General features: G+C 36.3%; 1 protein-coding gene across 2 annotated transcripts in view; it reads left to right on the top strand.

Annotated features, from left to right (window-relative positions):
- SRP54 (signal recognition particle 54) overlaps positions 1 to 20,226 on the top strand; it is a 58,627-nt gene that overhangs the window by 21,827 nt on the left and 16,574 nt on the right. The window contains exons 5-13 of one of the 2 annotated variants that reach the window (XM_066277738.1): positions 7,015 to 7,119; positions 7,898 to 7,964; positions 8,046 to 8,103; positions 10,663 to 10,813; positions 13,387 to 13,535; positions 13,793 to 13,893; positions 14,354 to 14,440; positions 18,518 to 18,591; positions 18,800 to 18,908. In XM_066277738.1, coding sequence (XP_066133835.1) covers positions 7,015 to 7,119; positions 7,898 to 7,964; positions 8,046 to 8,103; positions 10,663 to 10,813; positions 13,387 to 13,535; positions 13,793 to 13,893; positions 14,354 to 14,440; positions 18,518 to 18,591; positions 18,800 to 18,908 — 901 coding nt within the window. The remainder of the gene's footprint in view (positions 1 to 7,014; positions 7,120 to 7,897; positions 7,965 to 8,045; positions 8,104 to 10,662; positions 10,814 to 13,386; positions 13,536 to 13,792; positions 13,894 to 14,353; positions 14,441 to 18,517; positions 18,592 to 18,799; positions 18,909 to 20,226) is intronic. The other variant, XM_066277740.1, reaches the window with a different exon arrangement.

Here is a 20,226-nt window from a genome sequence, read left to right on the forward strand (position 1 = left end):
ATTCAAGATAGAAATCCTACAAATCCTCCAAGATATACAAGAAAACACAGAAAGGCAATTTAGGGAGCTCAGAAAACAACTCAATGAACACAAAGAATATATGTCCAAGGAAATTGAAACTATAAAAACAAATCAAACAGAGATGAAAAACTCAATTCACGAGCTGAAAAACGAAGTAACAAGCTTAGCTAATAGAACAGGTCAGATAGAAGAGAGGATTAGTGAAATAGAAGACAAGCAACTTGAGGCACAACAGAGAGAAGAAGAAAGAGACTCAGAAATTTTAAAAAATGAGATAGCCCTACAAGAATTATCTGACTCCATCAAAAAGAATAACATAAGAATAATAGGTATATCAGAGGGAGAAGAGAGAGAAAATGGAATGGAGAACATACTCAAACAAATAATAGATGAGAACTTCCCAAGCCTGTGGAAAGAACTAAAGCCTCAAGTTCAAGAAACAAACAGAACTCCGAGTTTTCTTAACCCCAACAAACCTACTCCAAGGCATATCATAATGAAATTGGCACAAGCCAACAGCAAAGAAAAAATTCTCAAGGCAGCCAGGGAAAAGAAGAATACAACATATAAAGGAAGGCCCATTAGATTATCATCAGATTTCTCAGCAGAAACTCTACAAGCTCGTAGAGAGTGGACCCCAATATTTAAAGTCCTGAAAGAGAGGAACTTTCAGCCACGAATACTATACCCATCAAAGCTATCCTTCAAATATGAAGGAGAAATAAAAACATTCACAGATACAGGAAAGATGAGGGAATTTATCATCAGAAAACCCCCACTCCAGGAATTACTAAAGGGGGTTCTCCAATCAGATACAAAGAACAAAAAAAAACAGAGCCACAAGTAAAAGCTCCAAGAAGAACACAATAAAACCAAATTTAAACTGTGACAACAACAAAAAGAAAGGGGGGGAGAAGATGGAGATTAACAGTAGCAAAGGACGATGGAGTGCAAAAGTACTCACAAAATAGTTCGCTACAATGAACAGGGTAGGAACCCTTTTCATTACTTAAAGGTAACCACCATTGAAAAACCACCACAGAAGCACATGAGATAAAAAAGATAGCAACAGAGGAAAGATGTATGGAATACAACCAAATAAAAACAAAAGATAGAAAAACGAAAGAGAAGGATCAAACAAGACACAAAACTAACAGAAAGCAATCTATAAAATGGCAATAGGGAACTCACAAGTGTCAATAATTACACTAAATGTAAACAGATTAAACTCACCAATAAAAAGGCACAGAGTAGCAGAATGGATTAAAAAAGAAAATCCAACTGTATGCTGCCTACAGGAAACTCATCTAAGTAACAAGGATAAAAACAAATTCAAAGTGAAAGGCTGGAAAACAATACTCCAAGCAAATATCCAAAAAAAAGCAGGCGTAGCAATACTCATATCTGATAATGCTGACTACAAGACAGCAAAAGTACTCAGAGACAAAAATGGCCATTTCATAATGGCTAAGGGGACACTGAAGCAAGAAGACATAACAATTCTTAATATATATGCACCAAACCAAGGAGCACCAAAATATATAAGACAGCTACTTATTGACCTTAAAACAAAAATTGACAAAAATACAATCATACTTGGAGACCTCAGTACACCGCTGACATCTCTAGATCGGTCATCCAAACAGAATCAACAAAGACATAGTGGCCTTAAACAAAACACTAGAGCACCTGGATATGATAGACATCTACAGGACATTTCATCCCAAAGTGACTGAGTATACATTTTTCTCCAGTGTACATGGATCATTCTCAAGAATTGACCATATGTTGGGCCACAAAAACAACATCAGCAAATTCAGAAAAATCAAAGTTATACCAAGCATATTTTCTGATCATAAAGCCTTGAAACTAGAATTCAACTGCAAAAAAGAGGGAAAAAATCCCACAAAAATGTGGAAACTAAACAACATACTTTTAAAAAATGAATGGGTCAGAGAAGAAATAAGTGCAGAGATCAAAAGATATATACAGACTAATGAAAATGACAATACGACATATCAGAATCTATGGGATGCAGCAAAAGCAGTGATAAGAGGGAAGTTCATATCACTTCAGGCCTATATGAACAAACAAGAGAGAGCCCAAGTGAACCACTTAACTTCACACCTTAAGGAACTAGAAAAAGAAGAACAAAGACAACCCAAAACCAGCCGAAGAAAGGAGATAATAAAAATCAGAGCAGAAATAAATGAAATAGAGAACAGAAAAACTATAGAAAAAATTAAAAGAACAAGGAGCTGGTTCTTTGAAAAGATCAACAAAATTGACAAACCCTTGGCAAGACTTACCAAGGAAAAAAGAGAAAGTACTCATATAAACAAAATCCAAAATGAAAGAGGAGAAATCACCACGGACACCGTAGATATACAAAGAATTATTGTAGAATACTATGGAAAACTTTATGCCACTAAATTCAACAACCTAGAAGAAATGGATAAATTCCTAGAACAATACAACCTTCCTAGACTGAGTCAAGAAGAAGCAGAAAGCCTAAACAGACCTATTAGTAGAGAAGAAATAGAAAAAAACATTAAAAACCTCCCCAAAAATAAAAGTCCAGGCCCTGACGGCTATATCAGCAAATTTTATCAAACATTCAAAGAAGACTTGGTTCCTATTCTACTCAAAGTCTTCCAAAAAATTGAAGAAGAAGCAATACTTCCAAACACATTTTATGAGGCCAACATAACCCTCATACCAAAACCAGGCAAGGATGGCACAAAAAAAGAAAACTACAGACCAATATCTCTAATGAATACAGATGCTAAAATACTAAACAAAATACTAGCAAATCAAATACAACAACATATTAAAAAAATAATACATCATGATCAAGTGGGATTCATCCCAGAATCTCAAGGATGGTTCAACATACGTAAAATGGTTAACGTAATACACCATATCAACAAAACAAAGAACAAAAACCACATGATCTTATCAATAGACGCAGAAAAGGCTTTCGATAAAATACAACACAATTTTATGTTTAAGACTCAACAAAATGGGTATAGAAGGAAAATATCTCAACATGATAAAGGCCATATATGATAAACCATCAGCTAACATCATATTAAATGGCACTAAACTGAAAGCTTTCCCCCTTAAATCAGGAACAAGACAGGGTTGTCCACTCTCTCCACTCTTCTTTAATGTGGTACTAGAGGTTCTAGCCAGAGCAATCAGACAAGACAAAGAAATAAAAGGCATCCATATCGGAAAAGAAGAAGTAAAGGTATCACTTTTTGCAGATGATATGATCCTATACATTGAAAACCCCAAAGAATCCACAAAAAGACTACTAGAAACAATAAGCCAATACAATAAGGTCGCAGGATACAAAATTAACATACAGAAGTCAATAGCCTTTCCTTATGCCAACAATGAAACAATTGAGAATGAACTCAAAAGAATAATCCCCTTCACGATTGCAACAAAAAAAAATAAAATACTTAGGAATAAACATAACAAAGAATGTAAAGGACTTATATAATGAAAACTATAAACCATTGTTAAGGGAAATCGAAAAAGATATAATGAGATGGAAGAATATACCTTGTTCTTGGTTAGGAAGAATAAATATAATCAAGATGGCTATATTACCCAAAGCAATACACAAATTTAATGCAATTCCCATCTAACTTCCAATGACATTTTTTTTAAAGAAATAGAGCAAAAAATCATTAGATTTATAGGGAATATAAAAAACCCCGAATAGCCAAAGCAATCCTAAAGAAAAAGAATGAAGCTGGGGGCATTACAATACCTGACTTCAAACTCTATTATAGGGCCACGACAATCAAAACAGCATGGTATTGGCAGAAAAATAGACACTCAGACCAATGGAACAGAATAGAAAGCCCAGAAATAAAAAACCACATATATATATAGTCAAATAATTTTTGATAAAGGGGCCAACAACACACAATGGAGAAAAGAAAGCCTCTTCAATAAATGGTGCTGGGAAAACTGGAAAGCCACATGCAAAAGAATGAAACTGGACTACAGTTTGTTCCCCTGTACTAAAATTAACTCAAAATGGATCAAAGATCTAAACATAAGACCTGAAACAATTAAGTACCTAGAAGAAGACATAGGTACTCAACTCATGGACCTGGGTTTTAAAGAGCATTTTATGAATTTGACTCCACAGGCAAGAGAAGTGAAGGTAAAAATTAATGAATGAGACTACATCAGACTAAGAAGTTTTTCTCAGCAAGAGAAACTGATAACAAAATAAACAGAAAGCCAACTAAATGGGAAATGATATTTTCAAACAACAGCTCAGATAAGGGCCTAATATCCAAAATATACAAAGAACTCATAAAACTCAACAAACAAACAAACAATCCCATAAAAAAATGGGAAGAGGATATGAACAGACACTTCTACCAGGAAGAAATACAAATGGCCAACAGATATATGAAAAGATGCTCATCTTCTTTAGCTATTAGAGAAATGCAAATCAAAACTGCAATGAGATACCACCTCACACCTGTTCAATTAGCTATTATTAGCAAGACAAGTAATAGCAAATGTTGAAGAGGCTGTGGAGAAAAAAGAACCCTGATCCACTGTTGGTGGGAATGTAAAGTAGTACAACCATTATGGAAGAAAGTATGGTGGTTCCTCAAAAAACTGAAAATAGAACTACCTTATGACCCAGCAATCCCTCTACTGGGTATATACCCCAAAAACTCAGAAACATTGATACGCAAAGACACATGCAGCCCCATGTTTATTGCAGCATTGTTCACAGTGGCCAGGACATGAAAACAACCAAAAAGCCCGTCAATAGATGACTGGATAAAGAAGATGTGGCACATATACACTATGGAATACTACTCAGCCATAAGAAATAATGACGTCGGAACTTTTACAGCAAAATGGTGGGATCTTGATAACATGATACGAAGCTAAATAAGTAAATCAGAAAAAACCAGGAACTGCATTATTCCATACGTAGGTGGGACATAAAAGTGAAACTAAGAGACATTGATAAGAGTGTGGTGGTTTTGGGGGGGAGGGGGGAAAGGGAGAGGGAACGGGGGAGGGGGAGGGGCACAAAGAAAACAAGATAGAAGGTGACAGAGGACAATCTGACTTTGAGTGATGGGTATGCAACATAATTGAACGACAAGTTAACCTGGACTTGTTATCTTTGAATATATGTATCCTGATTTATTGATGTCACCCCATTAAAAAGTAAAATTATTTTTAAAATAAATAAATAAATAAAATATTAAGATTAATATAAATTGTATTTTGCTTTTTTAAATGTCACTACTAGAAATTTAAAAACTCATATGTGGCCTGTGGATAGATTTTTATATTTCTGCAGTGCTGATGTAGATTGCTCCTTTGGCTTAAAATTGGTCTCACATATTATTCACATTCTACTTTGTCCTAAAAATGTTTTGAAATCCTTACTCAAATTGATTTGGAAGTATATAGGCTTGCTTATGAATTTGCAATGTGTTATTTTATACTTCTATGAGCCAAATTCTTTTCATGACTTTAAAAAAATTATGACATGTAAAATCAACAAATAAGTACAAATTAACAATTCAGCAGTTTCAACGATTTTATTATAATGAATATGTTTTGTGACTTTGGAGTCACAATGGCTTACAATGTTGCACTTGTGTCTATATAAGCTTAAGTATGTAATTCACTGAAACAGTTTGTGCTTGGCGTTAAGCATAGATATATGTTGAATTTTTAACCTTTTATTTTTGGAACCCCTTGTACCTGGCAAAAAATTTTTTTGTGGTTCTGAATCCTCATCTGATGATGATTTACCACTAAATTCATTGTAGCAGTCAATAATATATATGCGTCATCAGGTAAATACTATTGGATGATCTTTGTTTAAGTCAGATTCTAATAAAGAATCTTTGGATCTATTACCGCTAATGCTTCTTAGTCATACTGCTCTTTTATTTTTATATGCTTTTTAATTCATATTTTAGGCTTCTGATAGGTATATAAATCTAAGAAGCAAAGAAAAAACAAGCATTATTACAAATACACCAAACCCTACCATTATAGCTCATTGTGACTTAAAAGTCACAAAGCTATATCATATGAAAATAACAAAATGATTGTTGAATTGCAAACAAATAAGAGATTCTTGATATACAAACCAAGAGCAATTATGTAGACTTTTCTTGTTACCATACACCGATAGAAGAAAAATTAACCACAATTGCACAAGATGATTCCTATGGCCTCTATCTGCAGACAACTTGCAAAAGCATTTACTTTGATATCTCAGGTTAGAGTTGATAACTGCTTCCAAGAATGTTATTGGTTACTAAGAAGAAATTAGGCCCTGGCCGGTTGGCTCAGCGGTAGAGCGTCGGCCTGGCGTGCGGGGGACCCGGGTTCGATTTCCGGCCAGGGCACATAGGAGAAGCGCCCATTTGCTTCTCCACTCCCCCCCCCCCTTCCTCTCTGTCTCTCTCTTCCCCTCCCGCAGCCAAGGCTCCATTGGAGCAAAGATGGCCCGGGCACTGGGGATGGCTCCTTGGCCTCTGCCCCAGGCACTAGAATGGCTCTGGTCGTGGCAGAGCATTGCCCCTGGTGGGCGTGCCAGGTGGATCCCGTTCAGGCGCATGCGGGAGTCTGTCTGATTGTCTCTCCCCGTTTCCAGCTTCAAAAAAGAAAAAAAAAAAGAAGAAGAAATTATATAACAAGATGTATATGCCACCTTGTGGTAAATTAATAAAATATATTAGTATGTGACTTGAAAGTTACCCAGGCCCATAGTGTAACTTTGTGATTAACATAGTGTAAATTTCACTGTGTGTACAAAGGGAAATAGAATTAATTGTATTGGAATGGTAGACATATGGTTACCTGTAATACCACATGTCCTTAAATTAATTTTACAATTTAAAAGTTGTGGAAAGAGGTTTTGAATGTAAGCATGTGTTAACCTGAATTTATGCTTATTTTATTTTTGGAACGTAGCTTGTAGACCCTGGGGTTAAAGCATGGACACCCACTAAAGGAAAACAGAATGTGATCATGTTTGTTGGATTGCAAGGGAGTGGTAAAACTACCACATGTTCAAAGGTAAATTATACCTAATTTTAAAATAGAGAAGATAGGTTTATATAAATCAAATCTTATGTTAAAGCCACCCTTTATAGTATTGTTGCTTTACAGTTTTGTTACTTAATGTATTTGTTATGTATTTGTAATAGCTTTTTATAAGATAAAGAAAAGTAATCCCATAGTCTCTTTTGTGATTGTTTTTTGTAAGAGTAATAGACTTTTGTATAACTATGTTATTTCTTTTACTGAAAAGACTTCCTGTCCTTTAAGGAGATGAGTATATGATTTTTTAGAGGGGGAAAAAAATGGAACATTTATCTTATCTCCTATGGCTCATATACACCTTTTTCACATTGTTACACCCGGCATAATATAGATCTTCATTTTATATATTCTTATGCTAATTTTTAATGTATTATACCACCCTTTCCTCCAGAATTGGGTGCCTACTCTTTGTTACCATCTTTTGTTTCACAAGCCTTAACTATTTTGTTTAGAAAAAGGAAAAGGTCATTTCTTAGAGGATTATGTTATTTTTTACTTAACACTAATTTTGTACTATAGTCATTTGTTGCTTGATTGTCTTATATCCTTTGAATGTGATTGTATGGCAGTTAAAATTTAAACTCTTTGGGAAAGTTGCTCTATTTAAAAATTTAATAACATTACTCTTAGGAGAATATGGGTAGTTTTACTTAATTCCTTAAGCAAATAACAAGGATAAATAGAAGAAAAAGTATATATATAATAATTTGTTTTTGTTGGTATTATATATATTTCAATCTTTCTTTCCCAGTTAGCCTATTATTATCAGAGGAAAGGTTGGAAGACCTGTTTGATATGTGCAGACACATTTAGAGCAGGTAATGTATTGAAATTTGAAAACTTTTTTTTTATAATTTTAATTTTGAATGTTGAAGACTCATTAACTCTTTATCTTCTAGGGGCTTTTGACCAACTAAAACAGAATGCTACTAAAGCAAGAATTCCATTCTATGGAAGGTGGGATTTTGTTTTTTATTTTGATAATCAAGTGCCTCATTTTGTCTTATTTTCTGCTATCTGGTCACATTTTATTTATTTAACTTTCTTTTTAAATCTTTCTTAGATACACATGTGCTCACACAAATATACTCTATATAATTAAAACTAGGTATATTTAATAATAAAGTGATTATTGCATATACACTGTTTTGTGACCTGATTTTCCACATAATCATGTAATTGAATACTTTATGAGCCCAATTTCAAACTAATGGCATTCCTTCATCAGCTTAAATTGCTTAGTCTTTGTTCCAAATTAGATCACTATCCTATATACTGGACCCACATATAAAAACTTTCAAGAAAAAGAGCAAGAGAAGGGAGAGAGGTAAGAAGGAAGGGAGGGAGGGAAGGAGGAAGGCAAGGATGTGAATGGTAAAGATTTCATTACAATTCAGTAATTTTAAAAATAGCTCATTTGGCCCTGGCCAGTTGGCTCAGTGGTAGAGCGTCGGCCTGGCGTGCGGAAGTCCCAGGTTCGATTCCTGGCCAGGGCACACAGGAGAGGCTCCCATCTGCTTCTCCACCCCTCCCCCTCTCCTTCCTCTCTGTCTCTCTCTTCCCCTCCCGCAGCCTAAGCTCCATTGGAGCAAAAGATGGCCCTGGCACTGGGGATGGCTCCTTGGCCTCTGCCCCAGGTGCTAGAGTGGCTCTGGTCGCGACAGAGCGACGCCCCAGATGGGCAGAGCATCGCCCCCTGGTGGGCATGCTGGGTGGATCCCGGTCGGGCGCATGCGGGAGTCTGTCTGACTGCCTCCCCGTTTCCAGCTTCAGAAAAGTACAAAAAAAAAAATAGCACATTTGACTAAATTCTAATTTTTAAAGCATTTTCTTACATTGCATTGCAATGATTTGAAATTACAGCTATTCTGTAGAAGTTAATCTATGCCAGTGGTCGGCAAACTCATTAGCACAGCCAAATATCAACAGTACAACGATTGAAATTTCTTTTGAGAGCCAATTTTTTTAAACTTAAACTATATAGATAGGTACATTGTTATTAAGTTAATTAGGGTACTCCTAAGCTGACCCAAGAGCCACACTTAAGGGGCCAAAGAGCCGCATGTGGCTCGTGAGCCGCAGTTTGCCGACCACTGAATGCCAAAGAGTACTAAATCAAAAGAGAACATTCCTTTTGTTTTCTTCACACATACAACTAAAAAGTTAACATGGATGTTGAGCAGTCAAGGAGAATAATCCATGTGATTGTAGATTTCACAAGATATATGAAAATATTGAGTATTAAGAATAACTTCGTCAACCTATCTAAACTCTTAATTTTACATTTTGCATGGAAAGTTATTTGATAGTCCTTGCATATTTAAAATCAGAAAATTTTTATTGATAGAATCATAATTTCTTAATCTACATTTTAATAATATAGTTACAGCTTATATCCTTCCTGGGACAATGTGGGGGTATACTTAATAAATTGTTAACTTTTTTTTGTTAATTTTTATTACTATAACACGACTCCTCTGATTCAGCCTAGCAGATTAAAGTGGACATTTATTTGTTTGAGAGAGACAGACAGGGATAGACAGATAGGAAAGGAGAGAGGTGAGAAGCATCGACTTGGAGTTGTGGCACTCTTAGATGTTCATTGATTGCTTTTCATATGTGCCTTTACCTGAAAGCTCCAGCTGAGCCAGTGACCCCTTGCTCAAGTCAGTGACTCACACTCAAGCTGGTAAGCCCATGCTCAAACCAGCGACCTTGGGGTCATGTCTATGATCCCCCACTCAAGTTGAATAAGGCCGTGCTTAAGCCAGATGAGCCAGTGTTCAAGCTGGTGACCTCAGGGCTTCAACCCGGCTCCTCAGCATCCCAGGCTGACGCTCCTCTATCCATTGTGCCACAACCTGGTCAGGTTGACATTTTCATTTTAAAAACCAAAAGTCTAAATGATCAGACCACTTTATTCAAGTTTAACCTGTAGAAGTGTGTCATAACAATTTCAAAGAAACAATATTAATGTACTTCTCATATTGGCTATATTTTTAATACCAAGAAATTGGAAAAACCTTAAATGGCCTACAGTAGAAATTGGAGAAACCTTAAATGATAGAATAACCATCTGATGGAATGCTGTATAGACTGAAAGTCATGTACAGGGAGATTTAATAGTTTTTGTAATGCCTACAAAAAGGTGTTAAATGAAAAAGCATGTGTGAAACATTTTGTAACACAAATTCAATTACTGTATTAAAGAAAATGTGTGAAGCACAAGGTAATATAAATTCAATTACTGTATTAAAAAATTAAAGGAAACACAACTAACTTAGAAAAGACATGCAGGAGGATCATACAGGATTTTGTAGTTGAAAAACTGGATACTACATGCTGATCTAGAAGTAAATTACTATTTTTGACACTTACTAGATTTTATCTTCTCAATTGAAATTGAGATCATTATGACTTTTCCAGAGTAGATTAAAGGTATATAACAATTCCTTATAGTTAGTATTTGGAAGTTTTGCTGTTGTGGGTGTTAAATCATTTGTTCATCTTAAATAGCTATACGGAAATGGATCCTGTTATCATTGCCTCTGAAGGAGTGGAGAAATTCAAAAATGAAAATTTTGAAATTATTATTGTTGATACAAGTGGCCGTCATAAACAGGAAGACTCTTTGTTTGAAGAAATGCTTCAAGTTGCTAATGCTATAGTAAGTTGCTTTAATTTAACATTATAAAGAGTTTAGTTAATTTCATTGTAAACCCTGATTGAATTTATGTTTTGTATAAATTATTTTTTGCCTGGAAGACAGATTCTAAGTTATTTATTTTTGTTTTGGGCACCTCCATCTATATGATAAGGACTTAATCCTCTCTACATTAAATATGAAATTTTTATGAGCAAGTATCAGAAAAATAATTTCCTGTCTCATTCATCTTATTAGTATGTATGAGAAAAAATAATGGGCCTGACCTGTGATGGCGCAGTGGATAAAGTGTCAACCTGGAACAGTGAGGTCGCCAGTTCAAAACCCTGGGCTTGCCTGGTCAAGGCACATATGGGAGTTGATGCTTCCTGCTCCTCCCCCTTCACTCCTCTCTCTCTCTCTCTCTCTCTCTCTCTCTCTCATAAATGAATAAATAAAACCAAAAAAAACCCCAAAATATTTAAGAATTAATCTTTAATAACTATTGAATTTCCTTTCTGTAAATATTTAAATTAAATTAGAAACATTTAAATGGGTTTCAGAAATTTTCAAGATGATGCATTTCAAAATATTAATCATCATTTAGTGTCTCTTTAAAATTTGATGGAAGTGCCTGACCAGGCGGTGGCGCAGTGGATAGAGCGTCAAACTGGGATGCGGAGGACCCAGGTTTGAGACCCCGAGGTCACCAGCTTGAGCACAGGCTCATCTGGTTTGAGCAAAGCTCACCAGCTTGGACCCAAGGTCGCTGGCTCGAGCAAGGGGTTACTCAGTCTGCTGTAGCCCCACAGTCAAGGCACATATGAGAAAGCGATCAATGAACAACTAAGGTGTCACAACAAAAAACTGATGATTGATGCTTCTTATCTTTCTCTGTTCCTGTCTGTCTGTCCCTGTCTATCCCTCTCTCTGACTCTCTCTGTGTAAAAAAATTAAAAATAAATAAATAAATAAATTTTGGGAGGACAGGTAGTTTATAGGTAATCTGTAGCACATTTCAAACCCATGTTGTACCATTGGGGTAGAGGCAGTGATTCTTTTGTTAATAGTTAATACTAATAGGTTTCTTTTTCTTTTCCTTTTTCTTTTTTTCTTTTTTTCTTTTTTTTCTTGTATTTTTCTGAAGTGAGAAGCGGGGAAGCAGACAGACAGACTACCACATGCACCCAACCGGGATCCACCCAACATGCCCAATAGGGGGCGATGCTCTGCCCATCTGGGGCATTGCTCTGTTGCGACTGGAGCCATTCTAGCGCCTGAGGCAGAGGCCATGCTGCCATGCTCAGCACCCAGGCTAACTTTGCCCCAATGGAACCTTGGCTGCGGGAGGGAAAGAGAGAGATAGAGAGAAAAGAGAGGGTGGAAGGGTGGAGAAGCAGATGGGTGCCTCTCCTATGTGCCCTGACTGGGAATTGAACCAGGGACTTTCACATACCGGGCCAACACTCTACTACTGAGCCAACCGGCCAGGGCCTCTTTTTTTTATTTTAAATCAAGTGAGAGGAAGGGAGGTGGAGAGACAGACTCCCACATGCACCCCAACAGGATCCACCTAGCAGCCCCTGTCTCAGGCTGATGTTCTGCCCATCTGGGGCCACTGTCCCATTGCTTGGCAACTGAGCTATTTTAGCACCTGAGGTGAGGCCATGGAGCCATCCTCAACACCCAGGGCCAGCTTGCTCATTCAAGCCATGGCTGTGGGAGGGGAAAAGGGGGTAGAGAAGCAGATAGGCACTTCTCCTCTGTGCCCTGACTGAGAATCAAACCTGGGACTTCCACATGCCAGGCTGACACTCAAGTGTTAAGCCAACTGGCCAGGGCCATAAGCTTCTTTATAGCAATGCCATTTTTTTATTATTATTCATTTTTAGAGAGGAGAGATAGAGGGAGAGAGAGAGAGACAGAGAGGGAGAAGGGGAGAGGAGCTGGAAGCATCAACTCCCATATGTGCCTTGACCAGGCAAACCCAGGGTTTCGAACTGGCGACCACAACATTTCCAGGTCGACACTTTATCCACTGCGCCACCACAGGTCAGGCTGCAGTACTATTTTTTTGACCCAGTTGAACAGAGCTAGGGAAATATCTTCATCTCTATTTTATTTATTTTGATTTCCATGTACACTCTTCTACGTTTTATTATTCTCTGATTTACTTTTTGTTCTTTTTGTCTAGAATGTAGTTCTTCCAGATCTTTATATAACTTTTTTCTGTTTATTGAGGTTTTGGCTCAAATGTTACCTCCAGGGAGGCCTTTCCTGACTACCCTGTTAAAGAAGTCTCTCACACCTCAAAAATGACATTCTCTATTCTATTTTAATCGTTGTACATACGAAATGTTTATTTGCCTATTAATACCAGTCTCCTCTGAGTAGAATGTAAGTCTCATGAGGACAGGGACTTTCTTGTTCATTTCTTTGTATTAGTACCTAAATAGTGCCTAATAATTAGTGCTTCCTCAATTAATATTTATTGATTGAATGAGTAATTATTTATAATAAATATTTTGTATAGTTTCTAATGATGAAATTGCTGAAAATCAGGAAAATTATTTATCTTTCCTATTTAAATTTTCTAGCAACCTGATAACATTGTTTATGTGATGGATGCCTCCATTGGACAGGCTTGTGAAGCTCAGGCTAAAGCTTTTAAAGATAAAGTAGATGTAGCCTCAGTAATAGTGACAAAACTTGATGGCCATGCAAAAGGAGGTGGTGCACTCAGTGCGTAAGTATCATTGATGCTCTTGTCCTACGTCTTATGCTTATATGGTGTGTGTGTGTGTGTGTTTGGCTTTCTTATTAATCATTTAAAATATATTCCAATAATGGATTTAATATGGCCTATAAAAGAACTTTAAGTAGAAACAATTTTAGAGTCCCTCTGATATATAGTTCTGTTTTAACTAGTTAAAAGAAACTTGAGCTATGTACCTTTGTCTAATTAACTTTGAAATATGCGAGTCATTTGTTTTATTTTTGCAGAGTTGCTGCCACAAAAAGTCCAATTATTTTCATTGGTACAGGGGAACATATAGATGACTTTGAACCCTTCAAAACACAGCCTTTTATCAGCAAACTTCTTGGTATGTATGGTGGTGATGGATACACAGAAACCTTCAAGAAATAGCATGAATCTTTAAGGGCAGTTTAGTATTTTTACTCTATGCTCTCAGTACCTACTTCAGGAAATCATTTTCTTCTATGATTTATTTTCCTCACCAGTAAAATAGGGATGATGGTTATCTGCTTCTTGTGTAGAGAGTGGTAACATGAGCTTTGGAAATATACGTGGTTGTAGTAACAGCAGTGGTAAAACTTTTGTAATGTCTCCAGGTATTAGAGGGAGCTTGGAATTTGAAATTCAACCCTCAGCCAGAGTCCCTGCTTTACCATTTAATCTCTCTAGCTTCAGTTTTCTCACCTATAAAGTGAAATAGAAATAACAGACCTGCTTATCTCACAGGGTAATTGTGCATGTGCATGTATTTTGTATAATGTAAAGCAAGTATGCTATTGCTAATTTTATTTTTTGGGGTATTCTAGGTATGGGTGACATTGAAGGACTGATAGATAAAGTCAACGAGTTGAAGTTGGATGACAATGAAGCACTTATAGAGAAGTTGAAACATGGTATATGAGTAGCCAAAGCATTTTCTCTCAGATATCTTCTCTTGATTTCTTTTTAATAAAACTAGTATTAATTTGTTTGAAATGATAAATCTGTTGCTAAAGTCAGTTCCTCAAGTGTTTATTTTTTAGGTGAAACCTAAACATGCAAAACCTCAGACATCTGAGCAATTATAAAATTACGTTTTATTTTTTCTTATAATTAAATTGTCTTGAAGTTAAAATTGAGGCTTTCATTGGGTTCCTTGAAGTAAAACAGGTTAAAAGTTAGAACATTCTCTTCTATTCTGTTTGTTTACTTACAATTTTTATTTATTTATATTTTGTGACAGAAACAGAGAGAGGGACAGATAGGGATAGACAGACAGGAAGAGAGAGAGATGAGAAGCATCAATTCTTCATTGCAGCACCTTAGTTGTTCATTGATTGCTTTCTCATGTGTGCCTTCACCAGGGGGTTCCAGTAGAGCGAGTGGCCCCTTGCTCAAGCTAGTGACCTTGGGTTCAAGCCAGCGGCGATAGGGTCATGTCTGTGATCCCACGCTCAAGCCAGCAACCCCTCACTCAAACTGGTGATCCTGTGCTCAAGCCAGATGAGCCTGCGCTCATGCCGGCAACCTCGGTGTTTCAAACCTGGGTTCTCTGTGTCCCAGTTCGATGCTATATCCAATGTGCCACCACCTGGTGAGACTGTTCTGTCTTTTAACATCTTCTAGCTTCTTATACTCTTCCCCTTTGGATCTATTTTTTATATTGCAGCCAAAATGTTCTTTCAAAATGCAAATCTGATCCCATTACTACCTTTCTTAGTATCTTTTCATTAGCTTCCCATTGCCCTTAGAATGTTTTAAAATGACTACAATCTAGCCCACCTCTTCCATGGTATGTTTTAACACTGTTCTTAGCATTCCATGTGCCAGTCATACTGAATTTCTCTCAGTGTCTCAAAGGTATATTGCCAGCCCTCAGCTCTGGGCCTTTGCCCTTGCTAGTTGCCTGTTAGGTATCTTCTCTTCTTTCTACTTCTACCCTCCTCTCCTCAGCCAAACTAGCTAATTCTGCTCATACTTCAGGTTTCTCCCTAAATGTCCTTTAGCAACTACTTACCTGCTTCCTAGGCTAAGTAGAATCTTTTGATGTTTGTTTCCATTTCACCCTGTAATTGTTGTATTACTCATCCCAATTATTTGATGTCTTCCCTGCTTGAAGAAGAAGGGAGATTTCACAGCTATATTTTTCGTGTTTTATGTTCACAGTATCTACTTCAGTTTCTGGCACTCAGTTGGTCTTTAGTAGATACTTGTTGAATGAAAGAATCTCTCCTTTAGTGCCTAATTCTGTCCCCCTGCCTTCTACTATCTTAACTAGCCCTACCACTGCTTTCACCACCACACTAAAGTGGGTAACATACTCCTCCTAGTCAGTCTACTTTCTGACTCCTGGTCATTCCTTACTTCTCTCTGCATTTTGCTTCTACTCTTAACATCTTATTTATATCTGAGGTCACCAAGGACCTCCTAATTTTCAAATATAGTGATCTTTCTTTTTCCTTGGTTCCCAATAGTTAATGGTGTTATATGCCTTTTCTATTTTCAGACTTTTTACTTAGGTTCCATGAAAGTGGATTTCCTATATTATCGTAGGTTCAGTTGTTTCTTCTGTGTAATGGCCAGATACGTATTTCAGCTTTAATCTTCTCTACCACCGTTTAATTCTGAGTTTTTAGCTGCTTACTGGTACATTTCTTTTTAAAAATATTGTACTGCCACTTCAAATTCAGAATGCTAAAAGTCAAATACCTTTTCCATTTATATCTTTAGGACATAAATAGAAAGTACTTTTGCTCCCCTGTCTTGTTAATTCTATTTTTTTTAAATTGAAGTTAATTTGCATATAATGAAATGCTCTGATCATAAGATATTATTCTATCAGTTTTGACAAATGCACAATAATTCATACTCCATCACGAAACAATATTTCCGTTACTCCAGTAAGTTTATTACCCTTCCCAGTATATCATATCATAGGAATTCTATGGTATGTCCTTTTTTTTCCTCATCTGGTTTCTTTAACTCAGCATAATATTTTTTATATTCGTCCATGTAGTTTTACTTACCTGAAGTCTGTTCTTTCATGGCTAAGTGGTATATCATCCACAGTCTATCCATTTTCCCGTTCATGGACAATTAAGCTGTTTAAGAAACTCCCAAATAATCATCTAAAGTGTTTTTGTTATTTTACATTCTCTCTAGCAATATATGAAAGTTCTGCTTGTTCCACATCTTTTTTTTTTTTTTTTTTTTTTTGCTTTGTTCGTTAGATTCCACATATAAGTGAAATCATGTACTTGTTTTTCTCTGACTGGCTTATTTTACTTAGCATAATGCTCTCTAGGTCCACCCATGCTGTTGCAAAGGGTAAGATTTCCTTCCTTTTTATGGCTGAGTAGTATTCCATTGTGTACTCCAGCTTTTTTATTCACTCATCTACTAATTGGCACTTGAGCTGCTTCCAAATCTTGGCTATTGTAAATAATGCTGCTGCAATGAACATAGGGGGGCATATATTCTTTTGAATCACTGTTTCGGGTATCTTCGGATGCATTTCCAAAAGTGGAATTGCTGGTTCATCAGGCAGTTCTATTTTTAATTTTTTGAGATAACTCCATACTGCTTTCCACAGTGGCTGCACGAATCTGCATTTCCATCAACAGTGCACAAACATTTCCTTTTCTCCACATTTATGCCAACACTTACTGTTTAGTGGTTTATTGATGATAGCCATTCTGGCAAGTGTGAGGTGATATCATTGTAGTTTTAATTTGCATCTCTCTGATGATTAATGACTCTAACATCTTTTCATATGTCGATTTTCTATCTGTATGTTCTCTTTGGAAAAGTATCTGTTCAGGCTCTTGACCATTTTTTAAATTAGATTGTTTGGGTTTTTTGGTCTTGAGTTTTATAAGTTTTTAATAAACTTTGGATGTTAACCCCTTATCAGATGTATCATTGATGAATATGTTCTCCCATTGAATGGATTGTCTTTTTATTTTTTGATGGTTTCCTTTGCTGTGCAGAAACTTTTTAGTTTGATGTCCCATTTATTTATTTTTTCTATTGTTACTCTTGCCTCGGGATATATCAGAAAAAAAATATTGCTATGAGAACTGAGATTTTACTGCCTATGTTTTCTTCTATGATTTTTATGGTTTCAAGTCTAACATTTAGGTCTTTAATTCATTTTGAGTTTATTCTTGTGTATGGTGTAAAAAGGTGGTCTAGTTTTATTATTTTGCATGTATCTGTCCAATTTTCCCAACACCATTTATTAAATAGACTATCTTTACCCCATTGTATGTTCTTGCTTACTTTGTCAAATATTAATTGACCATAGAGATGTGGGTTTATTTCTGGTTACTCTGTTCTGTTCCATTGATCTATATGGCTGTTTTTTTGTCAGGACCTTACTATTTTGATTATTATAGCCCTGTATAGTTTGATATCAGGTAGTATGATTTCTCCAGCTTTGTCCTTTCTCAAGATTGTTGTGGGCTCCACATCTTCTTTAACTTTGGGTATTGTCAAAGTTTTTAATTTTAGTCATTCTAGTAGGTACAGTTTTTCTGCCTTGTTTTCAAGTTTCTTGTGAATTTTTTTATTCCATTTTCTCTGATAGAGTGTAAGTTTCTTTAGAATAGGGTCTGTGTATCTGTATATTCTCCATTGCATTCATTCTATCATCTTGCACATAGTAACTGCTCAGTGAATATTTATTGATTGGATATTTCATAAGTGTGCTTCAAGATGAACCCATGATTGCCCTGGCCGGATGGCTGAGTTAGAGCATTGTCCCAATACACAAAAATTGTCATTTCGATTTCTGGTCAGGGCACATACAGAAACAGATAGATGTTTCTCTGTTTGTCTGTTCCCCCCACCACCACTCTCTCTAAATAAAAATCATTAAATAAGTTTTAAAAAAAGAAATAAAGATGAATCCACAATTAAGGAAAAGATTAGTTTTATTAAATGAACTGTACATTCTTGAATATATCTGACTCACTTTTATTGTATTTCAGGTCAGTTTACATTGCGAGACATGTATGAACAATTTCAAAATATCATGAAAATGGGCCCCTTCAGTCAAATCTTGGTTAGTTACCCTAAAAAGTTTTTCCTAACTTCTTTTATTCTTTATTAAAATTTTAAGAACAGATGCCCTTGCTTTAATTACTTTTAATATTTGGGTAAAATACATACTTTAAGACCTTAGTGTCAATATTAAAGCCAATAATTAAATGTCAATACTGTGAACAATCTCAAGCTATTATTGATTTTATGTTTAAATATATCTGTCTTAGGGGATGATCCCTGGTTTTGGAACAGATTTTATGAGCAAAGGAAATGAACAGGAATCAATGGCAAGGCTAAAAAAATTAATGACCATAATGGATAGTATGAATGATCAAGGTAAGATATTAGATTACTTGTTTTGAATTTCAACAAGTTGAGAGTTTTACTATGGTCTTGAGGACAAGATGGGGAAAGACTTAAATTGCAAGACTTTTATTAGATAGATTTATATTTGTTTGAAAGCTCTTACTCAAAGGTTAATGATTAGTAGATGGAATTCACTGAGAGAGAAGTCTAGTATAGTGCTTCTCTGAACGAGTTCCATGGAAATAACACTAATTCTTCATGATGTTGGAAGAAAGAACTTTAAAAGAGTAGTTCTGGATTTGGCTAGGTGGCTCAATGGATAGAATGTTGTCCCTGCACACTGAAGTCACAGGTTCAGTCCCCAGTCAGGGCACATAGGAGGATCAACCAGTGAGTGAACAAATAAATGGAACAACTAAATAGAACAATAAGTTGATTCTTCTTTCTCTCTTTTCCACTTCCCCCTCTTTCCCCATTCTCTTCTCTCTTCCCCCCCCCCTCTTCTCTTTTTCTCAAATCAATGGAAAAATTAAGAAAAAAGTAGGGTAGTTCTGTAGTGAAATAAATTTAGTGGAATGCTGGGTTATAAAAGAACAACTAGCCTGATCAGGTAGTGGCGCAGTGAATAGAGCATCAGACCGGGACGTGGAGGACCCAGGTTCAAAACCCTGAGGTCACCGGCTTGAGTGCAGACTCACCAGCTTGAATGAGGGGTTGCTGGCTTGAATGTGGGGTCATATCTGTGATCCCATGGTTGCTAGCTTGAAGCCCAAAGTCACTGGCTTGAACAAAGGGTCACTCGCTCTGCTGTAGCCCCCAGGTCAAGGCATATATGAGAAAGCAGTCAATGAACGACTAAGGTGCTACAACTAGTAGCTGATGCTTCTCATCTCTCTTTCTTCCTGTCTGTCTGTCCCTATCTGTTCCTCTCTCTGTCTCTGTCAAAAAACAAAACAAAACAACCAAGTTTATTTATTGGAAGTCTCTTCAGAGCTCTAATATGCTAACATGAAATGGGATTTATAAGAGAGGGATAGTTTAAGCAATGTTTGCATTTTGTTTACTTTTCCGGCTTCTCAGGTAAAGTACATTCATTGCTCTATCTCTAATCCTTTATTATCACTGCCTTCTGTACTTTAGGTCTTTCATCTGGTCTTCATTCCATTAGCATTTCTAGTCCCATGACTCCTTTATTTTTTTAAGTAACTTTTTTGATTCAATCCAGCAGGTATACCAAACATACCCTTTTTTTAAGTCCCTCTTCTTTACTGCTTGACTTCTGGCCTTATTTACAAAGAAATACAGGCTTTTGGCATTGAATTCTTTTTATCTTTTGCTAACCATTCTT

This window comes from Saccopteryx bilineata, chromosome 4, assembly GCF_036850765.1.
Source record: "Saccopteryx bilineata isolate mSacBil1 chromosome 4, mSacBil1_pri_phased_curated, whole genome shotgun sequence".
In the NCBI taxonomy this organism is placed as follows: domain Eukaryota; kingdom Metazoa; phylum Chordata; class Mammalia; order Chiroptera; family Emballonuridae; genus Saccopteryx; species Saccopteryx bilineata.